This window comes from Chenopodium album, chromosome 20, assembly GCF_948465745.1.
Source record: "Chenopodium album chromosome 20, dcCheAlbu1.1, whole genome shotgun sequence".
Lineage (NCBI taxonomy): Eukaryota > Viridiplantae > Streptophyta > Magnoliopsida > Caryophyllales > Amaranthaceae > Chenopodium > Chenopodium album.
Window position 1 is genome coordinate 4,052,375 of NC_137853.1, and position 20,435 is coordinate 4,072,809.

Sequence of the window (20,435 nt, forward strand, 5' to 3'; positions counted from 1 at the left end):
GAATATTAAGATTTGTCAAAAAAAAATTTGAATATTAAGAACGGTGATTATTGTACTTAGCCAACGTAGGCCTGTTTTTGTAGATATTTTAATCTTTAATTCCGTCCTAAATAAAACCATCGTATTTATATCATCACGACCTCTAAATAAGTTTAATTGTGTTGGTTACAAATTACTTGCATCACCCAATCTTTAAAAAAATTTTACATGTCAAAAAAATTAGACCTATGTTACAAACTACGTAGTTCGTATACTACTTGGCATATCATAATAAATATTGTCTTTGATAGAGAATATCCATAGAATATTCTCATCTTAGGTTTAGGATATATTTTGTATAAGATTATCTTTGATATCTGTACATATCTTATAGTTACCTAATATATCAAAGATAATCTTATACAAAATATATCCTAAACCTAAGATGAGAATATTCTATGGATATTCTCTATCAGTCTTTATTCCATATTATTTCATTATTTGCACGATTAGATATTTTCTAGTCCCCCGTCAAAAAAAAAATAAAAGAAGATATTTTCTAGTTACATTGTATAGTAAATCGTTGCAAATAATTTGAAAAGAAGATAATACATTAATTCTCTAAATATCAATCCGTTTTCTTTTAAAGACGTATTCTTTGTAATGATATGAGTCTGGAATCTGGATATTAGTTTTCGTAAAAACTTATGTGTGTCATGGTTTTAGACAATGAGACTTAAAAATTTAGGAACAAAGATTGTTTCTAAAGCATGAAGTAATTTTGGGTATCCCTTTGCTAAGTAAGTCGACTTTACAAAAGGAATCTTATATTTTTCTTATTGGAATACTTCATATTTGTTGTTTACCAGTATTATTTATAACTATTTTTAATCTCGCAAAAATATACTTTTTTTTTTTGGCGGGTCGCAAAAATATACTTTATCATGTATTAAATAAGTGAAAGTGAGAGATAGCTCAAGTATTTAAATCTTCCCTCCTGGGTGATTTTAAAATCGATTCTCATTACTCATTCTTGTGACTCTCTGAATGTATCAAATAGATACAACAATAAGGACTGATGAGATTTTTTTATAAATTATTTTCAATATATACACAGCTTTTAAATTGGAAGTTAAGATTGATCCATAATGATGTGGCATATCCTTGTGATTATGATCTCCCTCCCTCTTTCCAAGTATGGACATATACACAAATTATTTAGTTTTGTTAGGTAATCATTATTACTTCTTGCAATAATTGTTAACTAATTTAACAAATGCAATTTAATAGGTTGATTAATTCATTCGCACCAAATTAATTAAACCTATCAAATTACTTGATTGAATTGAAAGCAAGACTCGTGTATTGATACAATTTGACGCTCCATGCATTAAGAAGGGAGCTAGGAATTTTTTTATTATTATGTACCTACTTGGTGGTATGATCTTGGATGTTACGTATCAACAGGTAAAATTCATTTAGTTGTCAAAAAAATCAATTTAGTTTACGTGTATTATTTCAGCGAAATTTAATATTACATGCAGGACTACTAACATATATAAATTGTAAGTTAAATGGATATAATAAGTAACTCTTGAATGATTAGGTAATAGGGTGTCAAGTTTCTGTTGAGATAAATTTAATTGAAATATCGTATCTGTAAGGACTGTAACTAATTAAACAAACTCTTCATAGTAATAGTGAAGTAGTAATGACATTATAACTTGGGAAACATTCACGACTTAAGTCTACAAGCAACCAAAAACTAAATAAAATTTGTAATAAAAAAATGTAAGCATACACGCACACAAAAAGTCTTACTCCGTATTTTATTATGAGCCAATCATTTAAAGGTTCATGATCTACATCAAAACATATTCATAATACAATTCGTGCAACATAAAAATTCCCAAAAGATATGATACATCTAATTAGGTCATGATTTATACTAAGTACATACAAAGCTCAAAATTTTATGTAATCACATGCATGAACACATACACATTTTCCTTCTTTACATGTTGCAATCCATATCAACAGCTAGCATTCTTGTGATCATCACCTATGAAAAAATACGTGCAATTGTTCGGTTTTTTCTTCTTTCAATTATAACGCAAATTTTTGCGAGTGAAATGCGTTGTTTACAACAATAATGTCATGAATAACATGTATGTGTGATTGTGTCATTTGTGTGGTGAGTAATAGTCGAGTTATGGGTGTGACTTATGACAAATCAACTACGTGGTAGATTTTCTAACTATAAATTGCCTTGTCTAATCCTCAATTTGCAAAACTTACCACCTTGTTCACACTTTTATGTCAAAAATAGATATTGTTCAAAATTTCTTGTCTACTTAATTCAAGTTGTAGTTTTACTTGTTAGGTAATTTTGTTGCATAGTACTCCGATCCGATCTGTATATATAAGACGGTTTGCTCTAAAAATTCTATAGTGTAATCTAACTAGCCTCTTTTAAAATTACTTTATAGTATAATACATCGTGATTTTTCAACTTAATTATATCTTAGACAAGACAGTAGTAATAATAAGTTATTGTGAAATGTCAGAAACTACCTAACAAATTAAATAGTATGAAGTGATTCATATAACGTAAAAGCATTCACCATAGTTTAATTTGCATGCCTTAAGTTATTGTTAAACTGATGACCATAAAAGATTTTTCTTTCGACTCTAAAGTAGTAAATATAAAAAAAAAATAAAAAAAAAAGAAAGTGTATGAATACTCTGATTTCTCCCGGAAAATTAAGTGACCAGAAATTTGTACACCCTTGATCTATTCGTCTCATAATATAATGTCTATTTCATTATTTATGAGCATAAAAACAATTAAAGAATAATACCTGATCTGATAAAAAAACTTTTATTCAATTACATTTTAAAATCAAAGTTATTTGGTGGAATCGTGGAAGATTATATCCCTTGGATTTGAAATTGTTTAGGTGCACATACAATAAATATCTTAAAAATCAATCACCTTTAATCATAACCAAGATTTATCGTTTGCGGTCGTGAATTCATTTATATTCAAATAATTAGATAGAGAGTCTAATAATATATTGGGTTGTTAAGTAGCAGAATGCATGTGTTGTCAAAATCTTGGCAATAATAATAGTGAAAGAACTAACGAATTACTCGTATCATGCTTTGGGAAATTTGTGGGAAAGCAACTTCTAAAGATGTGTTTAATTGCTACGTAGTATAAACATCGAATTAGGATGAGCCACACATCAAACATTTTATATTTTATAGTTGCAAACAAAAGGAGAAACAATTAATTGTGCAGTTGGATTCATTACAACAATAGTTTATCATGTACGAAGTAATACTTTATACAGGTTAGTAATTCCTTTGTTTTTGTTTTTTTATTTTTTTTTTTTCCTTGCGTTGTACAATTATGATTTGGAACGTTTGTCATCGACGTGCAACTTTAACTCTAACTGATGAAAGAAATTTTGGAATATCTATTAGGTATAAATAGAAAACAATAGTCAAATAAGTGAAGTGACCACATATAGTCAAACGTCAAAAATAAACAGCTAAAAATGTGGATGGAATATACGAGTAATTCATAAATAATCGTCTATACATGATAAGGTTATGTAATCCTCAGTTATTTGTAGTAAAGAGATTGACACAAAAAGCGGAAAACTAGTACGCACTATTCGGAATTATTAAAATGAAATTAACCTTTTCATCTATAACGTCTCAGCCCTTGAATAATCTCTTGGAATAATTTAGAAAGATAAACATGAATAACATGATCGAGGAATAATTGAAATTGACGATCGATTAGTACAAGTGAATAGAAAGTAGTCGAATATATGAATTGAATGACTAAACAAGCTTTAAATTGTTGTTTTAAGAGACATGAGAATGACAAAGCACGATGATGCATGGGGAAGACTTCCAAAAATCAAAATGTTAAAATTGAGATAGAATCCGATGATGATGCTAGCTGCGAGTGGTATTGATCAGAGAAATCGTGTAAACATAAAAATAAATAAACCTAGGCAGAGGCAGAGGCAGAGGCAGAGGCAGACTATAATATAAAATACAAGTATATATTATGAATATGTAGCTCAGATATTCCGCAGTTATGCCTGCCAATATTATTAGGTTGGTAGGATGCAAAAAATCTATCAAACAGCCCTACATACACATTCATATCCACTTGTATATCTCTCTTTCGACTTTTATTTAAGAGTATTCTTTTGATCAAGACATGACAAACCCCTTCTTCCATTTTTTGAGTTGTCCAATCACTCTCATTTTATGTTATTAATGAAAAGGAATTCAAATGTACTCTTGTCTATGAAAAATAATACTATAAACATTAATCTCTGATCTCTTTTTTCAATTAGTTTTTATGTACAATTCAGTTTAATACTCCGTATAGTTTAGGTTAACTCAAATCGATCAGTTGATTATTGAAAATTATCTATGTAGTACAACTTAAAAGAATAGGACGGCCAACACGTAAATAGCAATAAAAGTTGTGTGAATTATATGATGAATAGTACATATTCAAACAAGTGTGACAAGATCAAACATAATAAAATTTCCTCGATTTGTATTGTTTTAATTAACACATTTTACTTAAACATGTTTATCAACACATAATAATATCGTCGGCAAACTAATATCACTGGGCGCAGGGCGTGACCAACCATCTTAGGGGTTACTTGTTTAATATTACATGGATTACTCGATAAATGTTATAGATTGGATCACTTGTTTCATCATCTCCTAGGTGCTTTGGTTTGAATATTTTTTTTTACCACGCAAATATCATATAAGCATCTCTCTTATAGATGAAGTGGACGAAGGTAGAGACTTTCATCTTCTTATTTACGATCTCTTTCTTCTAAAGAGACTCTAAGGATTAGCTTACATCTTTTTCACTTTGTTATTTTACAAGCAGATAAATAGTATAATTAATCGCGCACATGACCATTAAAACAGATAAATAATAATAAAAGTCAAAATAAAAATTAAAAACAATGGAAGAAAAATAGTGGTATACTCCGTATAGAAAGAGGGAGCCCACAAATCCTATCTTAAATAGAAATAGGTCATAGGGTGGAGGTTGGGTGTGTGTCCATAATAATTACTCTATCATCCCATTATGATTGATTGAACAAGACATTAGACCCTATTTAAATAAAAGAAAAATAGAAGGGTAATATAGTAATTTCAAAAATAGAAATTGAATAATAACACAAGTTGACAAAAGGCGTAGGGTTACATCGAAAAGAAGGAGGGGATGTTGTGGGAGGGGCCTCGTTCACGTGCAAATCACATGGGAAGTGAGCCTCGTACGGCCCCAGGAGGAGAGAGAAAAGAGTGGGGCCCATAAAAGATGATGATTGGTGGGGATTAAATTTGTCGTGAAATAGGGATGTACTCGTAATTCTAATAATTGGGAATTAAATTTAAAAGAAAATGTGAAAGGGAACACGTGGGACAGCTAGCACGCACTCGTGGGGACACTCAATCATCACCCAACATCTTGTCGGCCCCCTGCTCCTTGCTTCACTACTAATTTTTCTACTCTCTCACTACTACTACAGTACTAGTACAAGTACTATTATTATTAAAATTAATAATTGGTTTATCATCGTTATTTCCCCCATGCTTCACTTGCCAATTATCATTGCCTTACTTTGAATCATTGTCCAACTCTTAATGCTTATGGACCCACTTTTTTATCTTCATTTTTCACTTGTCACCTAAAATAGACATTTTTTTTTTCTATTTGCATTGTGTATTTGTATTTGCATTCAATTTACTTTCTTCAACCTAGTCATGTAAAAAAAAACAATAAATGTTGATAGTTATATAGAATTTCTTATATCTATTGATGCAAAAAAAAAAAAAAAAAAAAAATCATGAATTATTGAGTCAATGGATTATAGTGATCGGTTAGGGTTATTGATCCAGCATAAAAAGGATGTTTGAGCAACCATATGATTTTAATGGTTTCTGCGATTTTGGCAAGAAGAAGTTATAAAGTAGCGAGGTAAATGGAACACTCTCCGTATTAATTGAAACTTCAAGAAAACATAATATTGTTAGCTAGCCCAACTATTGCAAGCAACTTCAATTTCTTGGTTTCATCAGTATGGGAGAGGTGAGTTTAGATTTGAGAACATTATACAAACAAAGTCTTCTCAAAAAGTTTGTCCACGATATAATTATAACCTTCTCGATTATAAAAATGCTTTGTATGGGATAATTTACAAGATTGTTAAATAAGTGTATGTTAAAGTTACATAATACGATTCCAACACTCAAAACAAATTCAACAAGATTTTATTATAATTTTTAGTCACGTCATTTAGGAAGAATTATGCCATGCATGATTTGTCCTCCAACTTGAGAATTGGTTGTGTTAGATTAATAATAGATAGTCAATTGTTCATCAATGTACATAGAATCAAATTTGAGCAATAAGATATTTTTTTCAAATTAGAATAAGTATATAATTAAGATGGGCCAACGACAATGCAATTATATTCTCGTACACAACGATTATATGATTTGCCACATAATCACCATGTGATAGTTTGATAGCTTAAACAAGTTGGATTATTAATAATAATACCATAGCTTGGCTTTAGACATACAACTTTATTGATTAATGATTCCCTCAAAACAAGCTCTCTATATGTCCATAAAAGGTGGCTTCATAATATAAATTAAAATTATTTGACTACATAGAGGATTTCCTTGCCTAAATTATGGCTAAATCTTGAAAGTTGTAAAACATCAAGTATGCAATATATAGTATCTTAATTATAATTATGATAATCTAAAGTCATCAAGTGCCAACGTGATATTGCACCAACATAACATGGCCTACTAGGGTGGAAAGCCTTAAGACCAAATTGATGCTGTCCCTAATTAGACTGTATTAATCTAAATATTGAGTTTTAAAATATAGTTAATCTAATTGTCATAATATAATAAAATAAAATGTACATGCTCAAAGGTTTTGAGCCGGCTTTGTTTACGTGATTACAAAATTGAGATTGATATTGCGCTTGGCATTATTCAAATCGATGGGGCAGACAATAATTAATCAAAGTACTAAATATATATATATATTACTAGACATTATTGTTATTGGTTTTCTAATTAAGCTTAAATTAGGCTTGATAATATGAAAGAATCGTATATTTATTCTATGATAATTAATCAGCTAATTGACTTTTTCTTGGACTACATATAATCAATTAACAAGCTGCTAACCACGATATTGTTCTAATCACTTCAATTAAATTTTCAAGCTAAGGGACATAGTGACATGTCACCTGAAATTATATTGCTAATTTAAAGCATGATTATGAGCTGCTTATTATGAGTATTAGTTTTTGCCATTATAGATTACCACAAAAGATAGACATTCAATCAAGATTCAAGGACAATCGAGTATTTATTTTTTCAAGTTATAGTTTATGCAGAATTTATATTACAAAGTGTATTAAATACAAGTAAAGTTGTGTAGCTAAACTTATTTATAAGGTGTACATTCAACAATTTCCAAATGTTATTTTATTATACCTACATGCATTAAAGCCTAAATTAAATTGAAAAAAAAAAAATCAACAATTAAAGGGATAAAAGATAAAAATAGAAAGTGTAAATTACAATATGATAAAAAATATGGGGCTGTAATTATAAATGAAATTATTCACTATTCTTTATGAGCTCAAATCATTAATTAAGTCTATAATCTACATGGTCGTACATTTTCCAATTTTCATCATATCCGAAATTGCAATAGTATTAGGGTTGGTTAAAACTTGATAGCAAGTTGTATACTTTGTAGTACATATGCAATGATTTGGAAAATATACACTTGTCTAAATTTATATGGACTAGAATAAATGGGCTACATTTATTGGACCAAAATTTAATGTTATATTAATGTAAAAATACGAAATTAGTGTTCCAAAAAAAATTTCTAAAGGACGAAATGAATTTTATTTAAGAAAAAATAAAGATATTTGAATAGTAATCGTAGTGTAGTGTACCTGTGGTGTCGTGAGGTATGAAAACGATTTATTATTAAGTGACCCTAAAATAGGTGACGAAAATCAAAAGGTTTTGTGTGAGACCGGACTCACGTGAGACTGGGCTCAATAACAAAAGTCCAATAAAAAGACGCGGGCTAACTAAACCCGATCTCAAGGCCCGCAACACCAAAAACATGATAGTGGACTCACGTGAGTCCGTCTCACCCAAAACTTTACCATCGAAAATAGTAGGTAATCCTTTGACATAAGTTATCAAAATACTTTTAAGTCCTAATTAATAATTATCCATTCCACAAATGACATAACAAATGGACCAATTAGTGTGTCGAATTTCAAGTGTCACCTAAAAATAATGATTTGACTAATCACTGATAATATTAATGTGTATGTTTCATGCTTTCGTTTTTCAACCAATGAAAAACACATTGCTATTTGCATGACAAGCAAATTTGTGCACGCAACTCCGTCATAGAGTTGTTTTGATTGGTTCAAATTACATTATGTGGTACTGTAGCATCATACCAGTTTTTTTCATTGTAATGAGATGATGAATACTTTTTACACTTGTATATATTTAACAACTTGCTCGATCACCTTTTATTGAAACATAAATGAAAAAAGTCCATCAAGCTTAGTGCTTAAAAATTGTATTTTAAAAAAATATATTATGCTTCATCATAATTGAACCACTACTACAAAATTGGGTTACGGAACCACTTTGTATGAATTTTATTGTAAGTCAAAGAATAAAGACAGTTAAATTAAAGCATCAAGCTAAGATGAGACAAACAAAAAAAATCAGGATAGTATTTTATCTACTTATTTATAGTTGATTACCACAACACAATGCATAGGTTTTACGTCTTTACAATTTATACATCACCTTTTCCTTCGCAAAAGACCCCTATTAGGATTGGAAGAAAATGCAAAACACCCCACTACAATATCATCCAAACATTAAAAACAATCCATCATGCGGAATTTATCTACTTATTGTGATGGGTTAATCAACCTCTTTTTCAACTAATTGTTATCAAGTCTATTCCATCTAATAGATAAAAGTTGTCCTTAGCAATGATTCTAAAATCGACTGAGACTTGCCTATTGTTTGCTTAATATAATTAATTTGGGAGTAGCTTATTAAATACGCAATAATTCTACATATTTATTTTAAAACCTAAAATAACTTTATTATCATGTAATTCATTAATAATCTTTAAAACTACAATTGATTCATCGTGTAATATTAGCCGACAAATCTCATATAATTGGACCTATGAACTAGAAATGAACCAATTTTATTTTATTATTTTTTTTCTAAAAAAAAAAAAAAAAAAAAAAAAACTAAACATAAAGGACTTCAGAAAATTGATAATATTAAATCGCAATATAACAAATAATGAATTCAAATATGAACAAATCTAAGTGCCCAAGTGAAGGAAATTGATTTTGGCACACCCTTGATTGATATTGGCACACCTTCATGTGAGAAGAGTATACAAAAAAACTTTTGATCTCACATAAGGTGTGGCACCATTAATTTATGGTCTGCCAAAACCAAAATCAATTCCCTCAAGTGAATAATAATTTTTTTTTTCCATTAATTACACAACAAATTGAAATTAGTTCTACTACGTATTATCTTTGCTCTCACATAAGCATATGATTTTAAATAGTAATTGGGTGTATAATATGAGAGACAATAATAAGACAATCCACTTGATATGTCTAGCTAATACACGGTAGGAGTAATAGTTTTGTATCTTATCATAATGTTTCTCCAAAAAAAGAAAAGTTCTCATATCATAATCAACATAAAATCATGTTAGTGATTGAAGTTAAAAGATGGGTGTTGGGGTTTAGATTCAAAAGAATCCCATGAAATAGAAGGTTGAAATTAAGGAGTAAATAAAAAAAAAAGAGGGGACCAACCAATTACATGAAAAGTTGAAGTGATTGGTATTTGGAGAACCAAAAATACTGATGGGTGCAATCATTTCATGTCTGACCTAAATATGTTGATTAATCATACCACTCGCATACGCATCACGCTTTATGCATGAACCCTTTTGCCCACTTTGCTAAAATTCTTTCATTATCTTGCATGCAATGACTACTTTGTCCTTACACCCAACTAACTAATTAATTAGCCATTTTAACTACAACGAAACCAACTTAGCAACCCCATCCATACATACCATATTCTTAAAATGAAACTAAATCAAAGGAATATATTAGGGTAGTAATGATATCATTATTCCACACATTACAAGTATACTCCATCCGCATAAAAGAGTATAAAGTTGGTATATATCATTTGTTTTAAGAAGAGCCAACTAAATACAAGTATACTCCAAATCATATATGCATGCGTTTACATTTTGTTGTCATATCAGCCTTTATGAGTTTAGATAAGTTAAGGGCCTATTCACATTTACTGAATTGAGCTGAAATGAACTGATTGGAGCTGAACTGAACTGGACTAATTAGAGCTGAACTGAACTGAAATTAAGTAAATGTGAACAGGCCCTAAAAAGAATAGAGCAAACTATTAATATTAAACAGAGCAGATACAACAACTTAAAAGAATAGGGTCATACAGTCATACTACTACTTACAAATCAAAGAGAGACAATATTAAAAATCCTCCTCTTTTTTTTTGGCAAAAGCTAACAAACGCGGTGTTGGATAAGATAACTAAAAATTTGAAACTTTGGAATAATTTATATCTCACAAATAATACTCTTAAGTTACAACTATATTTAACGGAAGTAGTAGTCGTATTACTTTAAAAAATAATGTTTATTTAACGCCCTAGAAGCATCCATTAACAAGATACTCCGTATTTTTTATTTATTTATTTATTTATTTTTATGTCTTTACTCCCTCCGCCCCTAAATTACAATCCTTTTTGGAAATTTACACGGGAATTAAGGAGGGAAGAATAAGACAAATAACAATAATTAGATAATGCAATGGGAAGTACAAAAATAGATTAGTTATTACTCATGACAAGTCATCAATCCTTTGCAAAAAAAAAGGACCAATCACATGCTCCTAATTAAAAAAAGTTAACTAATCATATTTATCGTAATTTAGCACAAGGATTATGAGTGAGATTAGGTAAGGATGAGTGAGAACGCATTAAATATAAAACAGAAAAAGAGAGTTGATTTACTATAAAAACTTACCAAAAATAGAAAGGAAGAATGTAATTTTGAAATACCAAAAATAGAAAGGAGGAATGTAATTTAGGAACGGAGGGAGTATTTTTTTGGAATTAACAATCCTCCATTACGACACCCAAAATAATAAATTAGGAAAACTACAATGAAGAGAAATTAAAAAATTAAAAAAATAAAAATAAAAATAAAAGAGGGGGTCAAATGATTGTAAGCTTATAGGTGTCGGGTCAAAGAGAGACAACATAACACGCACGATCGGATGGGTTTGCCGTTTGCGTGGATCCCACTTTCCTCCTTTCTTTTTAATTTCTTTTTTTCTAAAAATATTCATATGCATGGGAAGGGTGAGGAGAGTGGTATGACACCCACGTGTCAACCAGCACAACATGTTTTGGGCCACGTGAGTTCCTCATCTAAATATTCACTTGAACAAATGTTTTTTCATAATATAATAAATAACAATAATAATACTCCCTCCGTCCCCAAATGATAGTCCCTTATGGGCAAAAATCACGGGAATTAAGAAACTTAAATAAAAGTAGTAAAATTACATTGAAAATATAAATTTACATTGGGTATGTAAAATAGTAGAGAGAGAAAGTAATAAAAGTACATTGAAAAACAAAATTTACATGGGAAAGTTAAATTTGCACAAATATTGTTGTAATTGGAAGAAATTTTGATAAAAAAATTGATATTAATGGTACTTGAAAAAAGCAAATGGGACCATCAATTTGGGACTAAAAATATGTCATAAGGGACTATCATTTGGAAACGGAGGGAGTAATAGTGATAAATGTATTTAATTCTGTCTTATTCTTCAAAATACCTCCATTCATCTTAAACTTCATTTTCACAAATGACCCCTCATCACTCTCACGCCCACGTGAACTCCCACCCGCCCATGTCCCAAACCCATCTCCCCTTCGGGTCCACCCGGCCCCCTCATTTATTGTTTTCATGACTTTGGGTCTTTTCCCTATTCAACTAACTACCCCCGACATTTTTCCTCCAATTATCCTCTCTTTTCATTCATTTTTCTCTTCCTATTTTTGGTATCATCATAATCAATTCTTGCCCCTTGTTTTTATTCCTATGTTTAAATATCACAATACACTGTGTTTAAGACATATAACGTGTTTATCTATTGATGAACTGGCTCTACACGACACGTACTGTACTGTGACTTTATAATTTGTCGTGTCTATGTATAAATTTTCTACAATACAATAAATTATAATTATTCATGCATGTATGGGCTTTAATTACATCTAATTTTAGCACAATTAAATATTTTTTCTAAAAATATCCTAATTATTCCTAGATATGGATTGGGCTATCAATTTCTTAATTGTCCTTTATAGTTATTAGCAAATCCATTATCATTTAATAAAAGAAAATCTTGGAAATTTATTTAGTCATTGGTTAAATTCTAAATCATTAATAATTAAAATGTCTAGAAGTCAACAAATACAAGCAAGGTTGGACAAAGAAATAAAGGGTTTGTCATTTAGCACTATCAATGAAACTATATACATAATGGTTTAAAAAGAATATCCAACCGAAAATTGATTAATTAGTCGACGTTTGATTCACGTATTATATCATTAGGAAATTTGGCCACGTTCTTTTGAGTTTCTGGATAAGCACAGTAAATTTCAATAGAGCAGAGCACAACATAGCAGATTGATTCAGCGCAACAGAGTAGCTCAAAAGAACTAACTCCAAATTTAAATGATCAAAGATCAACAACTAGTAGTTCACTGTCAAATAAGAATACTCGAAGTACTAAATTTAATGAGATATTGTTAAATTTTTACAAATTTCCTAACACATTAGGGCCTGTCCTGATTTGCTGAACTGAACTGAACCGAATTAAATTGATTGGAACTAAACTGAATAGAGCTGAAATGAGTTGTTTGTAAGAGAAGAATATTGGGAACTGAACTAAACTAAGGTTCTCATATGATTATTTTCAGTTCAAGTTAGTTCAATTCAGCTCTAATAAGTTCAATTCAAGTCATTTCAGTTCCTAATTTTCATCTCTTATAAAATAATCATTTCAGTCCAGTTCAGCTCATTCCAGTCAATGAAAATAAGCCCTAAACTAAACTGAAATTAAGCCGAAGAGAACGAATCTTTAATCTAAAAAGTAGCAACCTTCAAGTGAAAAAGTATTCAAAAAGCATTTGTTTTTTTTTTAAAAAAAATAAATAAAAAAGCTTGGTATACAAAGCTCATAATTGCAAGGCTGTAGTATGCAGAAATAGGCACCACCCTCCATATGCAATCATGGCATTCTTATGACCCAACTCGATTCTCTTTGGACATTTCCCCTGTTTAATCCACTGCGCTATTATTTGTAGGACCCACCTCCTTTTTATCTTCTCTTCTCTTCACCTTCATTGCAAATGCGTGACTCTCACGCTCCTATTTCATAAGAGAATCAGAATCCTAAGCTATTTTTTCATCTTTTTTAAGAAGGTGTCTCCACGCGCCAATCCTTAAAAATAGAAATTAAAAAAAAAAATATTGGTGAAAAAGCAAAAAAGATGTATCTGACCAAAGAAAGACATTATAAGAGGGAAAGGGTTAAGAAAGCGACTCCTTTGTCGGGGAGATCTACACCCCTCGTGCAGTCGTGCTCATACCCCCCTGCTCCCTTTCTTTCTTTATTTATTTATTTTTAAAGTACTCTTTTTTTTTTATATATTAATTTAATAATATTTCATAAAATAAGGTTTTTTTTTCTTATTATTTTGTTTTAATCAGGAATACAACTTAGGTAAACATACGGAGATATACTTTAAAACGCTATTAGCTCTTTATATATAGATCCACAAAAATAGTTCTAAAAGTAATAACCTTGCATTCAAAAAAAGTCATGTACTACCTCCGTTATAGGTTATGTACAACGATTTGGCATAAAGTAGAGAGGGAAAGTGTCTAATCGTTGCACATAACCTGTAACGGAGGTAGTAGTATATACATATATATACCAGTATACTACCCACAAAAAAACATATGATTACCAAAATCATAACGAAAGGGAGTGTAATAAGGAAAAAGTTACTAAACCCATACAATGAAATAATGAAGGTACAGTAATCAATTTTAGGAAGATGGGGGAGTAATAAAAAGGTGGGACCAAGTGTGATGGAAACAATATGATTAGGTTTTCATCTCTATTGTTTCTCCCCAATCATGGCCATCCAATCTGCTCATGATTTGATGCTTGTCAATGTCTTCTACTTTTTCTTTTCTTTTTATTTTTTTTTAATTTTTTTGTAAGTAGGAGTAACAAATATTAACCCTAAGTTTTGGTTTGGTTTGGTTAGGTTAGGATTATTGGTTTGTTCAATGATAGGGGGTTGAGTTCAAAGAAGATCAGAGCCGTTGATTTAAAGTAAGGTAAGACTTTGGAAATCAACGGGTGATGATTAATGTAAGGACTTTTTTGATGGGTCATGTCTATCTGATGGTGGGGTCTGATAAAAGTAATTAATGAATGAATGATGAGGGATGTGTGTGTGTGATATGATGCTGTTTTCTGCTGTTGGTTAATTTGTTGCTCTCTTTTTTTTTTTTTTTTTTTTTTTGTCCTCGATTTTTCCCCTTTAAATTTTACATATTTTTATGCAAGATTACCTAATTTTATTGTACATACGTTGAAGTTTTGAACCTATTTTTGTGTCATTTTTAACTTTCTTTTATGGTGCATTCTCACTTCATTGCTTTATTTTTTTGGTAGGGTTGTACCGGTTATTGGGGAAAGTGGGCTTTTTTACTGTCTCTTTGTCTCTAAATTAATGCTTTTAGATTATTTTGAGAAACAAATTTCAGTTTTATTGATGATTGCAAGACTAATGGTGAGAAAGTCACGTATAGTGATCACAATTTTGGAACACTAATTTAAAATAAGAGCTTGAATACGATTTCTAATTATCAATCTTCTAACTTGAAGTTGAGTTTTTAATTTGATAATAAGTGTTACAACTAATTTTAGCCAAAAATGGTACGAAAAGCAACGACTCCAAGTTTATGTCATACAAGTAAACAATACGGGAGCTTTAATTTGGTAGTTTAAAAACTTTATCATGTGATTTTATTACAATATTTCTTGTGCTCTAAATACCCTTGCTCGATACTTAAATTACTTGTTTTTAAATGACACCAGATAATGATTGAATTAGTGTGACTAGTGTTATGTGAAACCTTAACTTCATCCTCAATAAAGTGAAACGTGTGATTAAAAATTGGTACAGTAGCTTAACTGTGTTTAGATGATAGAGATTGCAATCGATTTATGGTGCTATTTTAATACTCTATATTATTCATAATTTGATGTTAACTCTTAAGTTTTTTTTTTTTTTTTTTTTTTTTTTTTTTTTTTCCTTCTTTATATTTTATTAAAAAACTAAATATACAAAGTTGAAAAAGGACAGTAAATCTTCAATTTAAAATTGTACTTCAAAAATTAAATTAGAAAAATAAATACAAGTAGCTTAAATGGATTGACCAAAATACTCTCCTCTAATCCACTATACATAGACCCTATTTATAGATAATTGACCAAAATAACTTGAAACAATTATGATATTGAGGATTGACCAAAATAAATATAAAATATTAGGTGCAAGCGTGTAACATTACTTAAAATAAAATGCAATAAAGATACCACATTAAAAACTCACAATAAACAAATAACAAGGAGTTGTAACTTCATGTGGTTTGTGCATGAATTGAATGAGTTGTAACTACTACAAAGAAATTCAATTAATTGGGGTTCTACCATAATGTGAAAATCTCTACCTCGTGAGGTGAAAAAAATGAATAAATTAAATTCTTAGCCTTTAATTCAATTCTAAATGCTTTCACGTTTGTTCACGTTTCACTCATCAATAGGAGTAGAGTCATAGGTATTTATTATTACCATGGTAAATGGTAATAACTCCTTTTTACCCCCCATTATTCCTTAAAATTAATTAAAGAAGTGTGTGATTAATAATTAGGTATGTACCCTAAAATAGATAAAGTAAAGTAAAAAAAATTCTTAGCTTCATTAACAAGGGAAGTACTAAAATGTTAAATTTAATGCATTTTGTTTGCTAGAATAACACTTTATTTTTACTTTTTGGAAAAATTGGTGGTTTTTAAGATGGGAAATGAGTAAATAAAAAAGGGTAAAAGTTTAGGTAAAGGGTGCCATAAAAAGTAGAGGGGGTTGAATTGGAACTCTAAATAAAGAAAACACATAAATTGCATTTTCAAACACCTGAAAGGAAACCAATCATCTTAATTTTCTCTCTCCTAACCTTTTTTTTTTTAATTTTTTTAATATCACTTACCTTCTACCCTTCACAGTCAACGGTCAGCAGAGGACCCATACGCATGCAATTTGGCAAAGCAAAACCAAGATTATGAGATAAAGTCCATTCATAAAGATCAAATTTACTAACCCTTTTTTCCTCCTCCTTTTCAGAGATCATTAAAGGATGCATTATTCTCGCATTGTTTCTTTCTTAATTATTTTTAGTCAAATCCCATCTAACTCTTCTTATTTTACTTTTACTTTTTTTTTTTTTTTTTTTTTTTTTTTTTTTTTTTTTTTTTGAAAATTTTGTTACATTGTTCAATTTATAATACGTGTAAGTCATAATTTTAATTAGAAAATTGATAAATAGAGCCTTTTACTTATACAAATTCTTATACTTCCTCCGTTTTCTTTTACTTGCAACACAGCCTTGTGGCACGTGTTTTGAGGTTGGGTTTATGTAATGTAAACGGACAAATTTTTCATTATGATTTTTACAAATGATACTTAACTCTATTCTAATTTTTGTGTAAAAATTATATTGATAAAATCGCTTGTTTACCCTTACTAATCATCTCCTAAAACTGCGTGCTTAAAAGGTGTGTTGCAAGTAAAAGAAAACGGAGGAAGTATATTGCTAGACATTTCACATGACTACCCATTATGGAGATTACTTTTAGTGATTTGTTATATGGGTTACTCGATCAATGTTGTAGAGACTATTTAGTCAATACTCCCTCCGTCCCCTTTTGATAGTTCCTTATGGGCATTTTTCACGGGAATTAATAAACACAAATAAGAATAGAAAAAGTACATTGAAAAGTAAATTGACATTGAGTATGTATGCAAAAAAGTAGATAAAGAAAGTAATAAAAGTACATGGGAAAACAAAATGTACATGGGAAATTTAAATTTGCCCAAGTATTGTTGCAAATTGGAGAAAATTTTGGTAAAAAATTAATATTAATAATTGTTGGAAAAAGCAAATGAGGTGAACATTGGGACTAAAATTTGTCCATAAGAGACTATCAAAAGGGGACGGAGGGGGTATGATATAGAGATTATTCAATCAGTGTATAAATAAAATCTACTCCGTATTTTGTTTTTTACAAGCAGTCACATGACATGGTCAGTCACACACTAATCATGCAGTTCTATTACCTTGAAAAAATAAAAACCAAAATCAGTAAAAAAAAAAAAATTGTAAATTGAATGATATATGTCCTACAAAATCCTTGGGAAAATATTGTGCAGGTTGAGAAAATAGTCCTAATAAAGGCAAGTGAGTAGTCCAAGACACAAACAAGACACCTTCTTTTGATACAGTAAATTCCCAGATTTTACTACCCAATAACAACACCCAACAGTTAATTACTGTATCTTTTTAATAAAAAAATAAAAAAATGATTGTTCAAAAAAAAGGAGAGAGAAACGACGACTAGTGCATCCCCTCTCATTAAATTTTTTATTTCTCTCTCATACTTTCTCTCTCCACACTGACAACATGTCATGATTGAACTGTTACACTTACATCCCTCCCTCCCTCCCTCCCTCCCTCTCCACCTCTTTCTTTCTTTCTATATAATCCCCCTTTCCTCTTCTTTTCCATATCCTCTCCATCTCCCCTTTTTCCAAAACACTTTCTCTCTCCTCTCACTACCTTATTTTCTCTCTCTACAATCTTCAACTTTCTGGGTTCATACAACAACATCAACATGATGGTAGCTGGTAAAGAAGATTTGGGTTTAAGCTTATGTTTAGGATCATCCTCTAATCCTAACTCCAACAACACTACTAGTACTAGTGGAAACAATAATCTTAATCATAATAATCTTGGGTTTTTCATGAATAATAATAATAATCGTAATTTTCATCATCATCAACCTCAACCACAACCTCAAACGACGTCGTCTAACGCCACCCCGCTTCAGCTCAATCTCATGATGACGCCTTCCTTAGCTTCTTCCACCGCTTCACCTTCTCCTCTTCTCCAGAAGCTTCCATGGAACCGTAGCACCGACTCCTTCCCACCTTCTTCCGGTTAGTTCAGATCTACTTTCTCTCTAACTATTTTCATTTTTAATTTATTCCGGTTTTTCTGGATATTAATCCGGTTTGTATTCGGTTTTTTTTCAGATCGGAACTCAGACTCAAGCCGGTCATTTCTCCGAGGCATCGACGTAAACAGACCCGCCGGCGGCGACGAGGAAGACGCCGGAGTTTCATCCCCAAACAGCACCGTTTCAACCGTAAGCGGTAAACGGAGCTCCGGCGAGAGAGACTCCATGACAACCGCCGGCGCCGGTGACGATATCGAGGTCGAAAGAGCTTCGTCTCGCGGATTAAGCGACGACGAAGACGGCGGTGAAAATTCTAGAAAGAAACTCCGGTTAACCAAAGATCAATCCGCTATCCTTGAAGAAAGCTTCAAAGAACACAACACCCTCAATCCCGTACGTATTTGATATACACCTATTTATTTGTCTTTTCATGTAATAAGGGTATTTTAGTCTTTTCACTCACATGGTTTTAGCTTTCTCTACAGAAGCAAAAGCTGGCTCTGGCAAAACGTCTCGGCCTTAGGCCACGCCAAGTCGAGGTCTGGTTCCAGAACCGTCGAGCAAGGTACATAACCATAACCAATGGCGTTTCTAACATTTTATAAATTAATTGATTGATTCCGGTTTTACCCTTACGAGTGATGGTATTAACGGTTTTATTATCCTTTGATTTTTTTTTACAGGACAAAGTTGAAGCAAACGGAAGTAGATTGTGAGTTCTTGAAGCGGTGTTGTGAGCAACTAACAGAAGAAAACAGGAGGCTGCAAAAGGAAGTGCAAGAACTAAGAGCGTTAAAATTGTCCCCACAATTTTACATGCAAATGACCCCACCAACCACCCTCACCATGTGCCCTTCATGTGAGCGTGTGGCGGTCCCACCTTCTGCCACCTCATCATCGCCTGCTACTCAGCCACCACAACAACAACCTTCTTCTACTGCTATCCCTGATTCCAGGCCCAATCACACGGCCCACCATCGACCCATGCCTGTTAACCCGTGGGCGGTTGCTTCCCCGGTCCCGATCCGATCCTTTGAGGCGCTTCGGCCTCGGTCGTGATCAAGGGTGTTTTTGTCATTTTGACAAGTTTTGGTCATGAGATCTAGAGGATGAAAAAAAAAAAAAGAGAGATGTTATGTGATGATATAAAAATTAGTCATGTAATATTTTGATTTGTTAGGATTAATATGATGATTTTGATGTGGTCTTTAATATGTTTTGGTTTTTATTGACCCATCACTCAAAATTAGATCAAACCAACAAAAAAAAAAAAAAAAAATCATCCTCTTTTAGTGAATGTTGTTTAGTTTTTCTTCTTTTTGTTTAATTACAAAAAATAGTGCTGATTTGGCTCCCTAGATTCAGGAAAAAGGTATGAGAAGTAGAGAAGTATGTTTAGTTGTAAATTATCTATCTAATTAATTAAATTTCATTATATTATTATATAGTTGGATCATTATTCATTAGCATACAATTCTCCCATATTTGTGGCAATCTTGTTTTTGACTCTTCTTTCCTGCATTTTCTCTTGCATGACCCAATCATTTACTCCTTAACTTGTGATTATTAATCGGGGCCTTAATTATTGCTACTATAAATGAGTATAGCGTTTTTTTTATGCGAATAAATGAGTATAGCGTGATATGGAGAAATTTCTTCTTCAATTCAAGTTAAAGCTACATGCAAATTAAGAACGAAATTACTCTATACTCTACTAGTATATTTTTAAGTACTCCCTCCGTCCTTAAATTACATTCCTCTTTGGAAATTTACACGGGAATTAAGGAGGAAAGAATAAGACAAATAACAATAATTAGATAATGCAATGGGAAATACA

At 31.1% G+C, this 20,435-nt stretch overlaps 1 protein-coding gene across 2 annotated transcripts; it reads left to right on the plus strand.

Moving 5' to 3' along the window:
• Nucleotides 1-18,137: 18,137 nt before the first annotated feature.
• On the plus strand, nt 18,138-20,043 carry LOC145598378 (homeobox-leucine zipper protein HAT4-like). Of its 2 annotated transcripts, none has more exons than XM_081654721.1 (4): nt 18,138-18,578; nt 18,675-18,991; nt 19,072-19,163; nt 19,282-20,043. In XM_081654721.1, exons 1-4 carry the CDS (start codon nt 18,254-18,256, stop codon nt 19,655-19,657), a joined length of 1,110 nt encoding a protein of 369 aa, XP_081510847.1. In that variant the 5' UTR covers nt 18,138-18,253; the 3' UTR covers nt 19,658-20,043. The 2 variants fall into 2 exon arrangements, with proteins under 2 accessions (XP_081510847.1, XP_081510848.1); XM_081654722.1 differs by having other exon boundaries at nt 18,139-18,578; nt 19,084-19,163.
• Nucleotides 20,044-20,435: the final 392 nt, after the last annotated feature.